A 17,038-nucleotide genomic window follows, 5' to 3' on the forward strand; every position below is an offset into this window, starting at 1 on the left:
AAACAGTAAATTTTTGTCTTCCTGTATATGTGTATACATATATGTATATATATTATGACTTGTACAGTATCTTGTACAATGAAAGCTAATGACTTTGCTTTATTAAAAAAGGACATAATCACAAAAACCAATAACTTCAACAACAAACTTTATAACCCCTTTCCTAAAATAGCTGCAATTATTTGAAATTATATTCCTAATACTCTGAAAATGTTTGGATTTTCTTTGCTTTAAAAAAATGCTTTTTAGGACCGGCACAAGGATCCTAGCTCGAGCCCTTGGGTCCCCACCTGCAGGGGGAGCGTCACTTCACAAGCAGTGAAGCAGGTCTGCAGGTGTCTGTTTTTCTCTCCCCCTCTCTGTCTTTCCCTCCTCTCTCAACTTCTCTCTGTCCTATCCAACAACAACAATACTAATAACTACAACAACGATAAGCAACAAGGGCAACAAAAGGGAAAAAATAGCCTCCAGAAGCAGTGGATTTGTAGTGTAGGCACCAAGCCCCAGTGATAACCCTGGAGGCAAACAAACAAACAAACAAAAAAGCTTTGCAGGGGCAGGGTGCTGAGTGATACATCACTGTGTTCAAGGACCCAGGTTCAAGCTCCTGCTCCCCATTGCAGGGGGGAGACTTCACAAATAACCAGAATATAACCAAAGTCTAAAAGTACTCAATGAGTAGATTTATGTTTCTTTAGAAATGAACTACAGGTTTTTTCTTCCTCACACTTAGAGGAGGACTGTAATAATAACTTTCAGAAATCCCATATTTCAAAAGCAACAATGCTACTTTGTTACACTGCAAATTGTTCCTGGGCATATTACAAATTTACCAGGGATATTTCCTTCGGTTAAATCTAACCAAGTGCACTCTAATAATACATTAACATATGACATTAAACAAAACTACCCACATGCCCCACTTAGTTTCAGGGTAAAGAGGCTGATGAACTAGGATAATAAAGAGCCATGCATGTGTGCATGAGCTAGCAAGCAGCTCACAGGATACTTTCTCTATACCAGGAGAAATAACTCATTCAAAAGAAAACAAAACAAGATTCCAGGTGTGACTGAAGTGGACTCTTACAAGGTGTTTATGAGCAATTAAGAACTTGCATTATTCAGCATGCAAGCCTTTGAGGTGGGTACTCAGCCTTTAACACAGTGACTGGGCCTGATGTTACAGATCTAGTAAAACTGCTCACCCTGCTGTCTCTACCTGAAGATAGGAATGCTAATGTTTCCTTTTTCTCTATGTGGAACAGTGCTTCCCAGACCTGGGAGAAAACAATCAGACAAACAAACAAACAAGTCTTGGTTTTACCTCTAGCTTAGGGACTGTGACTCAGGCTGATTTCATGTTGGCACAGAGAGTGTCATTAGAGCTCCCTGTGACTGCATTCTTAGTGAATGACTACATGAGGACTTGAACACATTCACATGGAAAACCAGGAAGAGAAAAAGTAGCATGAGGCTGGGGAATAGAGAAAGAGGCCCGGAGGCCTGTCCCACCTCTTTCCATTGCTGTCCCGGAGCATGGCCTTTCCCATCACTCTGGACTTGGTCTCCAGCTCTTGCACCTCTTCCAGCAATGTTTTTTTACAGGTATGCTTGACCCTGTGTCACAAAGAAAAGATACAGAAAATAAGACAAGTGACCTTAATACAGTCATAAATAAGTTACTCTCCTCCTGACCCCTATCTGCATGTCCTCTTACCAGAGCAAGACTGACACTCAGGATACCACAGAATGTTCAAAGTCCCATGAAGCCTCCACTGAAGATACACACAGGTCATGCAGGTCAGAAGCCACCCTCTTGAAAGAACACTGCTTGATGCTAAGAGCCTGTACACCTGGCTGAGGACCCCTGTGATTCAAACCGAAGAATGGTTCTGTTTCTAAAGCTTAACACTGCAGGACCTGCAAATCCAGAGGAAGCTCTCAGTGTCCAGCCCAGTGCCTGTATGCTGTGCCTTTGCCCTCAGTCTCTCTCTCTCTCTTTTGACTCCATGGTTATTGCTGGGGCTGTGGTGCCAGCACAACGACTGCACTCCTCCTGGAAGCCATTTTTTCTATTATTATTGGATACGACAGAGAGAAACTGAGAGGGGATGGGGAGAAAAAGACACCTGCAGACCTGCTTCACCGCTTGTGAAGCTTTCCCCCAGCAGGTGGGGAGGCAGGGGCTCAAACTGGGATCTTTGTGTGGGTACTTATGCTTTGTACTATGTGTGCTTAACCAGGTGCGCCACCACCAGGCCCCTGCAGTTTCCCTCCTTCTGTCAGAGTGGAAAGAGCCCTGATCACGCAGGATGAGGATCCTCTATGCCAGAGTTCGCGTTCTTCATGCCAGACCCTTGACTTGAAATTTGGAGTTAGCACACCTACCCAGGCACAGCTTTTCTAGATTTCCCTCATGGAGACAGACATCTGGGACTCCAGAGGGCAGCCTCAGCAGGGTACAACAGCTAATGAAATAAAAACAAGCTGGCCTTCTGGTTACAACTTCAGCCTCAACCCGGAAACACTACTATAGAACTGGAGGGAGACTTAGCAGCACCCTTCTTTCTGGTTAAATCAAGAGGGACACCTGGTAATGTTCGAATAACTGGCTGATCTCAGGGTCTTCTGAAAGCTGAGATTAAAGGAGAGACACTGCTGAGAAACAGTGTAGGTGAAGAAAAGGTCTCTAACAAGATACAGATTAGGAGGGTCAGTGAGATAGCTCACCTGGGAAGGTGCCTGCTTCACCATGTGCACAACTCAGGTTTGAGCTCAGTCCCCACTGCATTGGGGGAAACTTAGATGCTATGATCTTGGTCTTGGTCTCTCTCTCCCTCTCTCCCTCTCTCTTTCTCTCTGAAACCAGTTGACTAAGAGTGGTGAAGTCTCAGCAATGGTAAATAAAAAAGATCTAAGTTAGGGGGGTTAGGTGGTATCTTACATTGTAGAGTGTGTATGTTACCATGAGAAAAGGCTTAGGTTCAAGTCCCAGTTTCCACCTTTAGGGGGGAAGCTTCACCGACAGTGGAACACTGCTATAGGTCTCTCTCACCTTCTCCTCTTTTTTCTCTATTTCTGTTTCTCACCCACTATCAAAAAAGAAAGGAAAAGAACCGGTCATGGCAATGAGAAACAGTACAGGCATAGAGCCCCACAGAACACATAACCCCAGTGGCAAAAAAAAAAAAAGGAAGAAAAAAGAAAGCTACAGGTTGGAGAGGGGAAAATTGTGTTAACAAAAAAAAAAAAGGTTGGCTTGTTACAAGGCTGGGCAGGTTTCCTTATTGCACACAGCTTTATATTCATTTTATTTCAGTATAAATACATGTGAGGACTGTCACCTACTTGGGGAGAGATGCGAAACTGGATCCTGCTGACAATAGTTGTGTAAAACAACATTTCCTCAGTAAAAATAAATCGATCCTGTAAGGTACCAGAACTTAAAAAGATAGAATAAAAACAGAAATTGAGCATATCCATAAGGAAGTGAAAATAAGTGTGACCGGAACATTCTGAAGACTGAGCTGCTGTCCTGATATTGAAATCATAGTCTCCTTCCCAACCTCTACCTTCAAAGGAAGAAAGTCAGAGCAGATAATGCTCGGTCATCTCCGAACACTCCAAGTTAATCTGTAATGGAGTATGAGGACTAAGACACTGTATATGTGCCTGTCACTCCATTTCCCCAAAATAAACAAGGGAACTGAACCACACAGGTTTTAGCACATAATACCTTATTTACATCAAGCAGAGTTCTGAGACTTATTAGTGATAAAATGCTCAAGTTCAAAGCAGAGACTGTGGAATTTTAATTTAAACAAGAAATGAAGAAACTTTGAACGTTTTAGAGAAGAGCCCAAAAATCATGTTGAAATTTACACTATTCAGTATTGTTGAGTATGCTTTGTGCCTCTAACTTCACATTTTATCTCATGGGCTTATGTGGGTATAGTGATAACAGACCAACTGACCAAATGATGAGTAGAAGACCCCATTTGCTTACCAGCTGTCCACGCAACCCTGTCCCTTAATACTATACAATAGACTCCCCTCAGAGAGGGAGCACCAGCACCATGGACCTTCTGTCTGAGATGATTCCCTTGTATTCAGACACAAGCCTCAATAAAGCCTTGTCTGGGAATTGTTGGCTCTCTTGTCAATTTCTATTGCATGACAATCTAAGAAACTGGGTCTAGGAACAACATCAAGAAGTGGACTTGTGCTAGGAAGGCAGGGCCACTGGAAATGTAGTTTGATCTATGCACAACAGCTACAACAACAAATCTGACCTGCCACATTCGCTCATTCAACAAATCACCAAATACATTAATGTGGTCAGGCACTATGCATGATCCCAGTAGATGATATTGCACCTGTCCGAGAGTTAGTCAGGAATTTACAGTGTTTCCATGGGCTGGCCTACAACCCTCCTATTCAACGACATTGAATTGCCGCACTGGGGGTGATGATGCTATTCTCTGTGTGTAGCACTTGGTACACACAGCACTTGTACCAAGTGCTACACTCTTCCACCAATCTCTATCAATCTACCAACTGGTAGAAGAGATGTTACCAATTTAAAATTGTTTCCTTAAAATCTTTACCTAATAAGGCATTAATTAGATAACTGATTCTTAGATTTTTCTTGTCAAAGTCTTTATGTAAATTGATGAAAAACTAATACTTAAAGGTCTAAAAGGCCTTTCTGTAAGCATAGCTACAGCAATGCAATTTAGGTCTCACCAGGAGGTGGGGTTTGGCTGGTTCTGAGTCCCAGCTTGGACTGAGTGGGTCCCATTGTTTCCGAATAGTTTATCCCTGGAGGTCAGTGGCTTGATTCAGATCACCCCACATGGAGAGACTTACTAGTCACAGGAGGGGCACAGGGTGCTTAACCACCAACTGCAAGTATGAGTATTGTTGATGAACCTTCAGAAGTAACTAAAGCTATCTATCTATCTATCTATATAGAGGTTAATAGAGTCTTCAAATTAAACAGATTGGCTTGGACTCTTGAACTTTTCATCTTTTTGTTTCTGAAACATTTCTTCCCTAGGCACTTTCTTTTGCATAGAAGTATAGCAAGTTAGAAAGCAATGTTAAATTCAAATGTAGGTGAAAATATAAATACAATGGGCTTCCACACAAATTAGTTTGGTTAGAAAGTTTTATTTTTAATCAAGGTTTATTTGTATATAGAAATTTCATATTACCTTTTCTTTCCATTTAACTGCCTATCTGGGATTATAATAAGGAAATGAAGTCATTCTGGAACTGCTGAATGTATTGTATGATGACTGCATAAGTATGAGAGATACAGGCAGATAAAAGGAGACTGGTTCCTGTGTTCAGTGGCCTTGGGCTTTACATTATTTTTATAAAGCAATACTAATGAATTTCTTCTAGATGAGAGTACATACATGACAGCTTACCTAAGAATGCTGTCATGGGTAAACATTTTGGAAGAGTGCAAGCTAAAGGATATTAAATAGTTCTGGACAATTTAAACTTCATGCTTCTAATAAAAATACTCTTTAGCCAGGTATCACATATAATCAATCAATTATTTTAATAAAAGATGTGTTAGTTTGGTCTCTCGTGAGGATAACAGAGTAGGTCTCTTATGGCACCCAATTTGATTTAAGAGAGCCTCTTCATTCAGAAAGCAAAAGAGCCTCGTGGAAAAAATGAGCAGATTATCAGGAACTTTTTTGTGTGTATTCTTTAACAGTGCAGGTCCTGACTACAGTCATGGAGGAGACTTAACAAAGAAAGGGGGAGAGGACCACTTTTTAAAAAGTGCTCGAAAAAGGGGAAAAAAAGAACATAAAGAGGTAGGCTTGCCTTGTGTGGGGATTCAAAATTTCAAAATAAAGTTAACCTTCCATCAGGAATATCATCATAAGCCCTCTTGTGGGCCACTCCAAGAACTTATCCTCCCTATAAAGTAGCAATGGTAGGACTGCCTCCTCAGAAGGGAGGCGGGGCCACTCAAGGAAGACTGGTTGACCCTGGGTCCATACTCCCAGAGGGTTAAAGAATAGGAAGGCTATCAGGGGGAGGGGGTGGGATACAGAGTTCTGGTGGTGGGAATTGTGTGGAGTTGTACCCCTCTTATCCTATGGTTTTGTCAATGTTTCCTTTTTATAAAATAGAAAAAGACTAATTCAACCAGTAAGAAAGAAAGAAAGAAAGAAAGAAAGAAAGAAAGAAAGAAAGAAAGAAAGAAAGAAAGAAAGAAAGAAAGAAAGAAAAATGAGTGCAGCCTACAGTGTTCCCAGATGTGACTATGAACTTTGAGCTTAGGCTGTCAGGGATTCAGAGGTTACACAGGCTCCTGTGCTAAATTCTCTCTGGTTTACGGCCCTAAAATAGTTGTGTTTTGCCCAAAGTAAAGTTAACCCAAGAATCTCCATTTTCGTCAAAGTTGGTAACCATTTGTAGGATGTCTCAGCCCCTCTCCACCCAAAAATCAACAAGATTTCATCCAGAGTATTCCATCTTTTGTCTATGAATGAAATGAAAATATATATTATCTTGGAATTTAGTTGTTTTGTTACATTATACAAAAGATATTTATTTTTAAAAAATATTTATTTATTTCCTTTTGTTGTCCTTGTTTTTCATTGTTGTTGTAGTTATTATTGTTGTTATTGATGTCATCATTGTTAGATAGGACAGAGAGAAATGGAAAGAGGAGGGAAAGCCAGAGAGGGGGAGAGAAAGACAGATACCTGCAGACCTGCTTCACTGCCTGTGAAGTGATTCCCTTGCAGGTGGGGAGCCGGGGGCTCGAACTGGGATCCTTACTCAGGTCCTTGGGCTTTGTGCCACATGTGCTTATCCCACTGCTCTATGACCCAACTCTCTACCAAAGATATTTCAGAGATAATACATGTGAAACATACAAAGGAAAATTGACCATGAATTGTTTTCTATTTAACCTGTGATAATAATTTCATTACTATGATTAATATTCTCATAAATCTGTAAAGTGACAGTCTATAATTGTATTTAGAGGATTCCTACCATGAGTTATTTGGAAAAATGAAGAACACAATATTCTTATAATCTGAAATGAAGTACATACATATAATTTCCCTTTAAGCACTGGATTTAAAGCTAGGCGATATGTGTGATTACTTAAATAATGACATTAGAAGAGTGGTGCATTTTGAGTCATAGTTCCTAAACTGGTAGGATGGTCTGTACTTAGACTCTTAGGACCAATCATGAAGTAGTGATAATTCTCTGGGCCTTCCCAGTTTGTCTTAAGACTCCTTGTTCCAGGGCCAGGCGGTAGCACAGTGTTGGTTAAGCGCATATGGCACAAAGCGCAAGGACTGACGTAAGCATCCAGGTTCGAGGCCTCAGCTCCCCACCTACGGGGGGGGGGTTGCTTCACAAGCGGTGAGGCAGGTCTGCAGGTGTCTATCTTTCTCTTCCCCTCTGTCTTCCCGTCCTCTCTTGATTTCTCTCTGTCCTATCCAACAACAACGACAGCAACATTAACAATAGTAACAGCAATAACAACAATAAACAACAAGGGCAACAAAAGAGGGGAAAAGACTCCTTGTCCACAAGTTAAGGTGAAGCACAGGTTAAAAGAGAAACCCAACACTCTTTATCCCTTTGCTGGCAAGTGAAAGGAGACCTGCTTCTTCAAATGTTCCACAGCATTTATAACCCACATCCAGGCTCATATAAAAGACAACTGCAGGGGCAACTGGATAAGATTTCACTTTTTACTTACGCTCTCCAGGCCACATCTTCTATTAAGCATGCAGTTGGAACCAGAAATAAACCCAGCCAGAAGTGTGCAGAGCTCAGGACCATGGCTGCCTGCAAGAAACAGAAGGTGACAAGTGCCTTAGTGCCTTTTTCTTTCAAAAGCAGTGAGATGTAAATTTAATCAATGAAAAACATCCCAAATGCAAAAACAACAGGAAGTTTATAGTTAACAGAAATCAAATCATGCACCTAAAGAGAATGTGAGGTGAGGGGAAAGGGCCACCAGCCTGAGCTCTCCAGGAGCTCCATCAACTCTTGTTCCCTGTTTTTGTAAAGTGCTTCAAGTCCTCCTCCCATCAGAATACTTCCCTAATTCTCTACAGAGGTATGCTGGTATTGCCAGTCTCCTCCAGAACAAACTTTTCTTCTCTGGACTCCTTCCATTCCCTTTACTGATGCATTAGTTCAAGTTCCCTTGATGGCTCATTCATTCCTGAAACCAGGCTCTTGGTACAAGCACAAAGTCTCAACACCCAGAGGAGGCAGTTGATCCATACTCTGTCAGAGGACTTGCATCTCTGTCTGTCACTGCAGCTTCTCCACCTGCACCCCAGTTCCCAGCAGTCACATCTTGCATATCTAGCAAAGCTCAGTCCTGACCACATTAATCTGGCCTTGGAACTCCATCAGAGAGCTTTTGTAGTACTCAGAATTTTATGACAATGAAACTGAGAAGCACTGAAGATCAGGGTCAAAAAGTTGAACTCCAACCCTGGCATTTGGTGCCATTTTTCCTTTTCTAAAAAGAAATGAAAGAAAAAGAGGTTGCTTGCTTATTGAAAAAAAAAATTTTAAAAAAACCTAAAAAATATGGGGCTGGGCAGCGGCATACCCAGTTGAGCACACACATTACTGTGTGCAAGGACCTGGGTTTGAGCCCCAGCTCCTGCCTGCAGGGGAGTAGCTTTACAAGTGGTAAAGCAGGTCTGCAAGTGTCTCTGCCCCCCCACCCCCCGTTTCTGTCTTTTTTATTTAAAGGGGAAAAAAAAGGAAGAGAGAGAGAGAGGAAGAAGGAAAAAATGCCAAATAACTGCCAGAAGCAGTTTATTTGTAGTGCTGGCACTGAGCCCCAGCAATAACTCTGATGACAAATAAAACTAAACTAAACTAAACTAAACTAAACATCTCTTAGAAATATATTTTGAGGGAGTCGGGCTGTAGCACAGCAGGTTAAGCGCAGGTGGTGCAAATCGCAAGGACCGGTGTAAGGATCCCGGTTCAAGCCCCCAGCTCCCCACCTGCAGGGGAGTTGCATCACAAGTGGTGAAGCAGGTCTGCAAGTGTCTGTCTTTCTCTCCCCCTCTCTGTCTTCCCTTCCTCTCTCCATTTCTCTCTGTCCTACCCAACAACAATGACATCAATGATGACTACAACAATAAAAAACAGCAAAAGCAACAAAAGGGATTAAATAAATAATAAAAACAAAAATAAAATTAATTCCCCAATAAAGAAAAAAAAAGAAATATATTTTGAACATATTTTGGACCCATCAGTGACATCTTTTAGGATTCATCATCAAGAAATCTATTAAACAACAAGGGCAACAAAAAGGAAAAAATAGCCTTCAGGAGCAGTGGATTCATAGTGCAGGCACTGAGCCCCAGCGAAAATCCTGGAAGGGGGTGGGGAGAAAGAAAGAAATACATAAGGAGATCTATAAAGAAGCAAGTACAAGAATACTGGTGAGAAGGAGTCGGGCCGTAGTGCAGCAGGTTAAGCACGGGTGGTGCAAAGCGCAAGGACTGGGTAAGGACCCTGGTTCGAGCCCCCAGCTCCCCACCTGCAGGGGAGTTGCTTCACAAGTGGTGAAGCAGGTCTGCGAGTGTCTATCTTTCTCTCCCCCTCTCTGTCTTCCCCTCCTCTCTCCATTTCTCTCTGTCCTATCCAACAACAACGACATCAATAATAACTACAACAATAAAACAGCAAGGGAAATAAATAATATTAAAAAAAAAATACTGGTGAGAGTGCTAAATTCTTAGAAAGAAATATATGTCCAAGAAAAGTATTTACAAGATTTATTATTATACCTACACTGAATGGGAGACTTCTATGCAACAACGAAAGTGACAAAGAAAATATTATATATATGAGAAAAACGTAAGGACAGGATGCTAGCTCAGTGAGTTAGAAGACTAGATCTTCATGCCTGAGGACTAGGTTTTTTTTCTTTCATTATTTTTAAAATATATTTTATATTTATTTATTTTCCCTTTTGTTGCCCTTGTTTTTTTTATTGTTGTTGTAGTTATTACTGTTGTTGTTATTGATGCCATTGTTGTTAGGACAAAGGGAAATGAAGAGGGGAAGGAAGACAGAGAAGAGGAGACTCCCCAAGGACTAGGGTTTATTTTTTAATGTTTTTAAAAAATATTTATTTATTTATTCCCTTTGTTGCCCTTGATTTATTGTTGTTTTAGTAGTAGTTGTTGTTATTGATGTCACTGTTGTTGGGTAGGACAGAGAGAAATGGAGAGAGGAGGGGAAGACAGAGAGGGGGAGAGAAAGACACCTGCAGACCTGCTTCACTGCCTGTGAAGCGACTCGCCTGCAGGTGGGGAACCAGGGGCTTGAACCGGGATCCTTACACGTGCACTTAACCCACTGCACTACTGCCTGACTCCCAAGGACTAGGTTTTATCCCTGGCAACACCACATGCCGGAGCTAAGAAGTCTCTGGTATGTCTCCCTTTTAAAAACAATAAATAAATATGTCCTTAAAAAACAAAAAGGAAGAGAATATAGTTTCTAAGACAATTTCCAACAGAGGTTAATGGGGTTGCCAGGAGCAGATACACTTTTGGTTTTTGCTCTGGCTATTGGTGGTGCAGTGGATCAAAAGTTTTCCTTTGAATGTAGGTGTTGTGAGTCTTCCTGCCCTCTGCTCTCACCATAACTGTTTTGAGAGTGCGCTTGGCCCACAGAAAGTTTGAGGTAAGTTATGCAAGAGTGTATCTTATATATGAGCTCACTTGAAGACCACCATTATTTTAAAATAATATATTACAACAACTGTATTGTCTGAAATAGCTAAGGAAGTCATACTTAGAACTGTCGTTTGGAAACAGGAAGCTCCATCTCAAATGAACAAAGGTCGTATAGAGACTTAGAATTCTTGGTCCTGGTTTATAAAACCTGGAGCTATGATGATCATGCATAGAACTAATTTTTAAAGTTGTATCTCCAGAAATGTTTCTACCCCCCAGGACTTTAACTGAGAGATGGAGGTCTAAAGTCCTAAGACTTTGGCTGGAGCCACAGGTTTAGTCACTTAAATTTAGCTAGACTGTTCTTGTTTCTTAGCATAACAAACAGAATTTACTGAGCGGCTCTGGGTGATAAATGGCAACTAATTACTTTTCCCAGCCCCCACCCACACAGGGGGTGGGGTTTTTAGGGAATCCTTTTGAGGTGCTAACACTGTTTTGGGAATACCTTACCCTCTGTTAACTGTCTTTAGCTAGTGGTAACTATTAACCAGTTAAGTGCCTCACCTACAGAAATCCATTGTGGTGAACTGAACAAAAAGGGAGGCTTAGGTAGGTGGAAATACTAGCCAAATTAGGAGCCAAACTTTAGTCACTCGTGAACAGAGTACAAATGAGAAGAGATTTGAAAAAGGAGGCTGGTGTCACCTGAGCTAGTTAAGGTCAGTTTGGATTCTATAGTGAGGGGTGAATTAGAACCCACTGCAATAAAGATGGAGACAACAGCTCACCTATCCAAGAGGGAAACAAAAACTTCTATGTGACAGCCCCAGTCTCTCAAGGGAAACTGGGCTATCCTGCCCTGCCACTCAAGAAAGAGTGGTCCTGAAATGAGTGTAACCTGCAATGTCCCCAGCTGTGTCCAGGAGCTGCGAGCTCAGACTAACAATGACCTTCCAGAAACTTCTTCAAGGAAGTTCATCTACGCCGATGACATCTGCTGTGCAACTCAGGCATCCAAGTTCGACATCCTCAAGGAAACATTCATGAAAGACATGTCTCTGATATCTGATTACTGTAAAAAATGGCGACTAATCCCTAGCACTGCAAAAAACGGTATCATCTGTTTTCCATCTACACCATGCCTCGGCCTCGCGTGAGCTTAATGTGCAGCTTGGCAATACGAGAATCCGGCATGAAGCCCAGCAAGTCTATCTTGGCGTTACTCTCGATCGCACCCTGTCATTTCACGAACATCTCATAAAAACTGCAGCAAAGGTGGGCGGGAGGAATAACATCATTGCAAGACTGGCCAGCTCCTCATGGGGCGCGAGCGCTTCCACACTACGATCATCATCTCTGGCATTATGCTATTCCACTGCAGAATACTGTACCCCAGTATGGTTCCGTAGCCCCCATGTCCACTTGGTTGATTCCAAATTATATTCCTCCATGAGGATCATTTCTGGAACCATCCGTTCCACCCCGGTTCCATGGCTGCCAGTTCTTAGCAACATCGCCCCGCCAGATATTCGTCGGGATGCGGCATCATCTAAATTCATTTCCCACGTCTACGCTCGACTGGACCTGCCAATATCTTCGCGGATATCTTCGCCCACCCTGTCCAACGCTTGAGGTCTCGTCACCCAATCTGGTCCCCTACGCCTACACTGAACTTCTCTGTTCCAGACTCTTGGAAACAGAGTTGGCAGTCAGCTGAGGTAAAGAACAAACACCTCATCACAGACCCCTGCAAGCGTCAACCTGGCTTTGACCTAGCACGTTATGATTGGGCCCTCTTCAATCGCTATCGAATAGGCCATGGCCAGTGCGCCGCTATGTTCCATCGCTGGGGAGCCAGAGATGACCCGAACTGCCCTTGTGGCTACAGACAGACTATGACCCACATAGTCAACGACTGCCACCTCTCCAGATTCAAAGGAGGTCTCGAAACTTTACATCAGGCTCAACCTGACGCTGTTGACTGGCTATGGAAGAAGGGCAAACGCTAGAAGAAGAAGAGGCTACAAGGGCTCTGGTTATATATATATATATATATATATATATATATATATATATATATATATATACGCCCTGGAGCAGGTGGATAGAGGCAGATAGTTAATTTCATCCACAGAAATTTTTTCAAGAATGGGAGCTGCTCACTGCCCTAACCTTTTCTCAGTGCTAACACCATTTTTTCAGACCATATATATATGTGTGTGTGTGTGTGTGTGTGTGTGTGTGTATACATATATATTAATATTTATTTATTTCCTTTTGTTGCCCTTGTTTTATTGTTGTTGTAGTTATTGTTGTCGTCGTTGTTGGATAGGACAGAGGGGACGGGAAAACAGAGAGGAGGAAAGACAGACACCTGCAGACCTGCTTCACCGCTTGTGAGCGACTCCCCTGCAGTTAGGGAGCCAGGGGCTCCAACCAGTATCCTTAACGCTGGTCCTTGGCCTTTGCACCACCTGAGTTTAACCTGCACCGCTACCTCTCAACTCCCTAGACAATATACATACATATATATTATATATCCTCCAGGATTATCACTGTCGTTCGATGCCTGAATCCACTGCTCCTGGAGGTTATTTTTTCCCTTTTGTTGCTATTATTATTGTTGTTGTTATTGCTGTTGTTAGATAGGACAGAGAGAAATTGAGAGGAGGGGAAGACAGGAGGGGAGAGAAAGACAGACACTTGCAGACATGCTTCACCATTTGTAAAGAGACCTCCTTGCAGGTTGGGAGCCGGGGGCTTGAATCAGGATCCTTGCAGCAGTCCTTGCACTTTGCACCATGTGCACTTAACCCGCTGCACTACTGTCCGGCCCCCTAAGACAGTATTTTTAATCCAACTTCAGGCTAGCTATCAAACTCAAGCAAAACTACCATAGTTGTGTTCCTCTATGAACATGCCTAAAATGGACTTCCTAGCTTTCTTCTACCCTAAGACCCTAACCTCATCTACTCTATTCCCAACTTTCGGGGAACTGTGATGGTTTGCAGTGGGGAGAATGGGGATTCAGAACTCTGGTGGTGGGAACAGTGTGGAATTATACCCATGCTGACATGTAATTTTGTAAATCAATATTAAACCACTAATAAAATTAAAAAAAAAACTATATATAAACTATGTGTCTCAAACGAAAAGTACGTAAATCCAAAGACCTCTCTGTGTAACACTGTCAGTACTTCTTGAAAGCCCTTCAGAGTCCTTCAGAGTCCCCATCACATAGAAGAGAAAGTGAAGTCTACAAGACTCTCCCAAGACTTGGTTGGGGTCAGAGGGCAGTTGGGATTCAAAAAACTTCTTTGAACCCCAAACCATCCCCCCCTAAATTTGAGAAATGGAGGGGAGGTGGTGGTCTTGTCATCTACCCACCTTTGTCTGGACAGAGTACATTGATGTCAAGTAAGAGACAGAAAGATGCAGAGACTGAGGAATACAAAGTAGATTATTTTCTTCATTCTCCTTCTCATCCTTCCTTTAAAAATGTAAAATATGGGAGTCGAGCTGTAGCGCAGCGGGTTAAGCGCAGGTGGCGCAAAGCACAAGGACCGGCATAAGGATCCCGGTTCGAACCCCGGCTCCCCACCTGCAGGGGAGTCGCTTCACAGGTGGTGAAGCAGGTCTGCAGGTGTCTATCTTTCTCTCCTCCTCTCTGTCTTCCCCTCCTCTCTCCATTTCTCTCTGTCCTATCCAACAACGACAACAACAATAATATAACTACAACAATAAAACAACAAGGGCAACAAAAGGGAATAAATAAATAAAAAATAAATATTTTTAAAAAATGTAAAATATATTGACATATTGATATATTTTATCAATGCACAGTTAGCAAGTTAGCTGTCCTCTGCTTTTACTTGGATATTCACTTAGAAATCTAAAATAGTCTCTTTCCCAGGAGCTGCCATGTAGAAATCCCCCCCTCCCTCGATTTCTTATTCTGTCTTGGCCTTTATCTTTGCCTTGTTTTATGCTATGGTAAAAATAAATAAAGAAAGAAATAAAAATGTCCCTGGGGCTGGGCGGTAGCGCACTGGGTTAAGCACACAGAGTGCGAAGTGCAAGGACCAATGCAAGGACTGGCACAAGGAGCCTGGTTTGAGTCCCCAGCTCCCCACCTGCAGGGGAGTCACTTCACAAATGGTGAAGCAGGTGTGCAGGTGTATATCTTTCTCTCCCCATGTCTTTCCCTCTCTCAATTTCTCTTTGTCCTATTCAACAGCAGCAGCAGCAGCAACAACAATAACAGCAATAATGACACCAACAGTAGAGAAAAAATGGCTGCCGGGAGCAGTGGATTCGTAGTGCAGGCACTGAGCCCCAGCAATAATCCTGGAGGCAAAAAAAAGTTCTCAGGCATTATGTTTTGCTTAGATAGGATGGGGAGAAACTAAGTGCCAATGGAAAGATTCTGAAGACTGTGCAATAGATGATGCTTAGCAATGTAGTTTAAAGCCTTTAGGGGACTGTACTGCCCTGGCCTGCATCCTAGAGAAGGAGAGAGTAAAACACTTGCAGACCTACTTCACCGCTCCTGAAGTTTCACTGCTGCTGAAGCTCCACCCTTGTGAAGCTTTACACCTCTCTACCGATTAAGGACCAGGGCTTGAACTCAGGCCCTTGTGCATGATGACTTTTCATGTTAATAAATAAATAAATATATTTTTAAAAAGAAAAAGATAAGAGAGATTGAGACTACAACCGCTCTGGTCATGGGCAGTGCCAAGGCTACAGCCTGAGGCCTCAGGCCTGCAAAGCACGTAATCTACTCACTAAGCCACCTCCCCAGATGTTATATTTCTTCCCTGTCAGTAACATTTGTTTGTTTGTTTATTATTTAAGAGGAGGAGGGAGTGAGAGACCCGAACATTACTCTGCCACATGCCATGCCAGGGCTCAAATTTCAGAACCCATACAACCATTCATTGTATTAGCCAGTAAGCTGCTTCTCCGGCCAGTCACTAACTTTTCAAATGCTTAGTCTGTTTCCTATCAGTGACTAAGAAGACTTCTTCCAATTTTCCCAGTCAGGTTGTAAAGAGGCTGCGTGACATGTCTATAATTCATCTACTCAATAGACAAAAAGGTGAGGCTTTAAGTTCCTTGAAAATGAATGTATAGGTAGTGGTCATTTAGCCTTATATCACCCAGAATGGCCCTTGCTTTCTGCTTTCACTCACTTCTTGAAGCAATTTTTGAGTCAAGCACATAGCCAAGGCAAATATACTCCCAGGCCAGCTATTTTTTCCCCATCCCTATTGCCACCACCACAACTTAAAAAAAATTATTATTATTATTTTGTCTTCAGTGGATGTCAATTTTGAGAGATCACTGTCACAGGACACACCTCCAGGCTTCCTAGGGGGATACATCTACCTTTAATCACTTCCACTCTTTAAGGGTTGTTTCATGAACATATTGAAGGAGAGTGAAACTAACAGCCACATACACTATCTAGGTGTGAGAATGATTTATACATTACATGACAGTCATCAGACATAGGATTCTCAGGGGAGGAGTTAAGAGCAGGAGCTCCCTGGGGTGGGTGCAAGGCTGGGACAGACATGGAATGACCTTGAATCATCAAGCAAGAAAGACATCATGAATTCATTTCACTTGGTTCTTGGTCACTGCCGTAGAGCAAGGTTTTCCTCTCTCCCACCCCAATGGATTTCCAAGGGTGTTTGTCAATCTGCATCCTGGAGTGGAGGAGGTTCATAAGAAGGATCCTCAGCAGAAAACTGAGCCCCAGGGCCTGCTTAAATCTCAATGAACACATACTCAGGAGGCAGAGATCTAGCACTCAGGACATTCTTGGCAGCTGAGAATAGCAGTGAAGAGCAGGGACTTTGTATTCAGATGAGCCTGTGATGCAATCTTGTCTCTCTTAGACCCTGGCATTTACACAGTTGAACTTACTTCTCTGTGCCTCAGTTTCCTCTTATGTAAAAACAAAAGAGCAACAGCACCTATCTTACATAGGACTGTTGTGCCCTGCACAGTATTTATTCTATGTCACCCAAATGCCAATGACTCTTGGACTAAGGCTTCAAAAATAAGCAGATACTTCTTTCTTCCTCCAAATCTGCTGTCTTCCCTGCCCCCAATGTCTGCAAGACGCGTTAAACTGAACTTGAGACTGCTTGGACTGAAATGACTAAGATGGAGCAGATGAGCTCAGTGGCTGGTGTTTGGTACCCTGTATCTGAAACTCTGCCAGCTGGCTCTAGTCCACCCCTCAGCTGGCCTTCCCAGAGCAGAGCAATCTGGAGACCCCCTCGATGAGACATTTTCTCCAA

At 42.5% G+C, this 17,038-nt stretch overlaps 1 protein-coding gene across 4 annotated transcripts in view; it reads right to left on the reverse strand.

The window, feature by feature from the left end:
• ATP8A2 (ATPase phospholipid transporting 8A2) overlaps positions 1-17,038 on the reverse strand; it is a 641,523-nt gene that overhangs the window by 46,574 nt on the left and 577,911 nt on the right. For all 4 annotated transcript variants that reach the window (XM_060191722.1, XM_060191724.1, XM_060191721.1 and 1 more), the window contains exons 34-35: positions 7,757-7,845; positions 1,513-1,617 (exon numbers count right to left, since the gene is read on the reverse strand). In XM_060191722.1, coding sequence (XP_060047705.1) covers positions 1,513-1,617; positions 7,757-7,845 — 194 coding nt within the window. The remainder of the gene's footprint in view (positions 1-1,512; positions 1,618-7,756; positions 7,846-17,038) is intronic.

The sequence above is a fragment of the Erinaceus europaeus genome, chromosome 5 (genome assembly GCF_950295315.1).
Source record: "Erinaceus europaeus chromosome 5, mEriEur2.1, whole genome shotgun sequence".
Lineage (NCBI taxonomy): Eukaryota > Metazoa > Chordata > Mammalia > Eulipotyphla > Erinaceidae > Erinaceus > Erinaceus europaeus.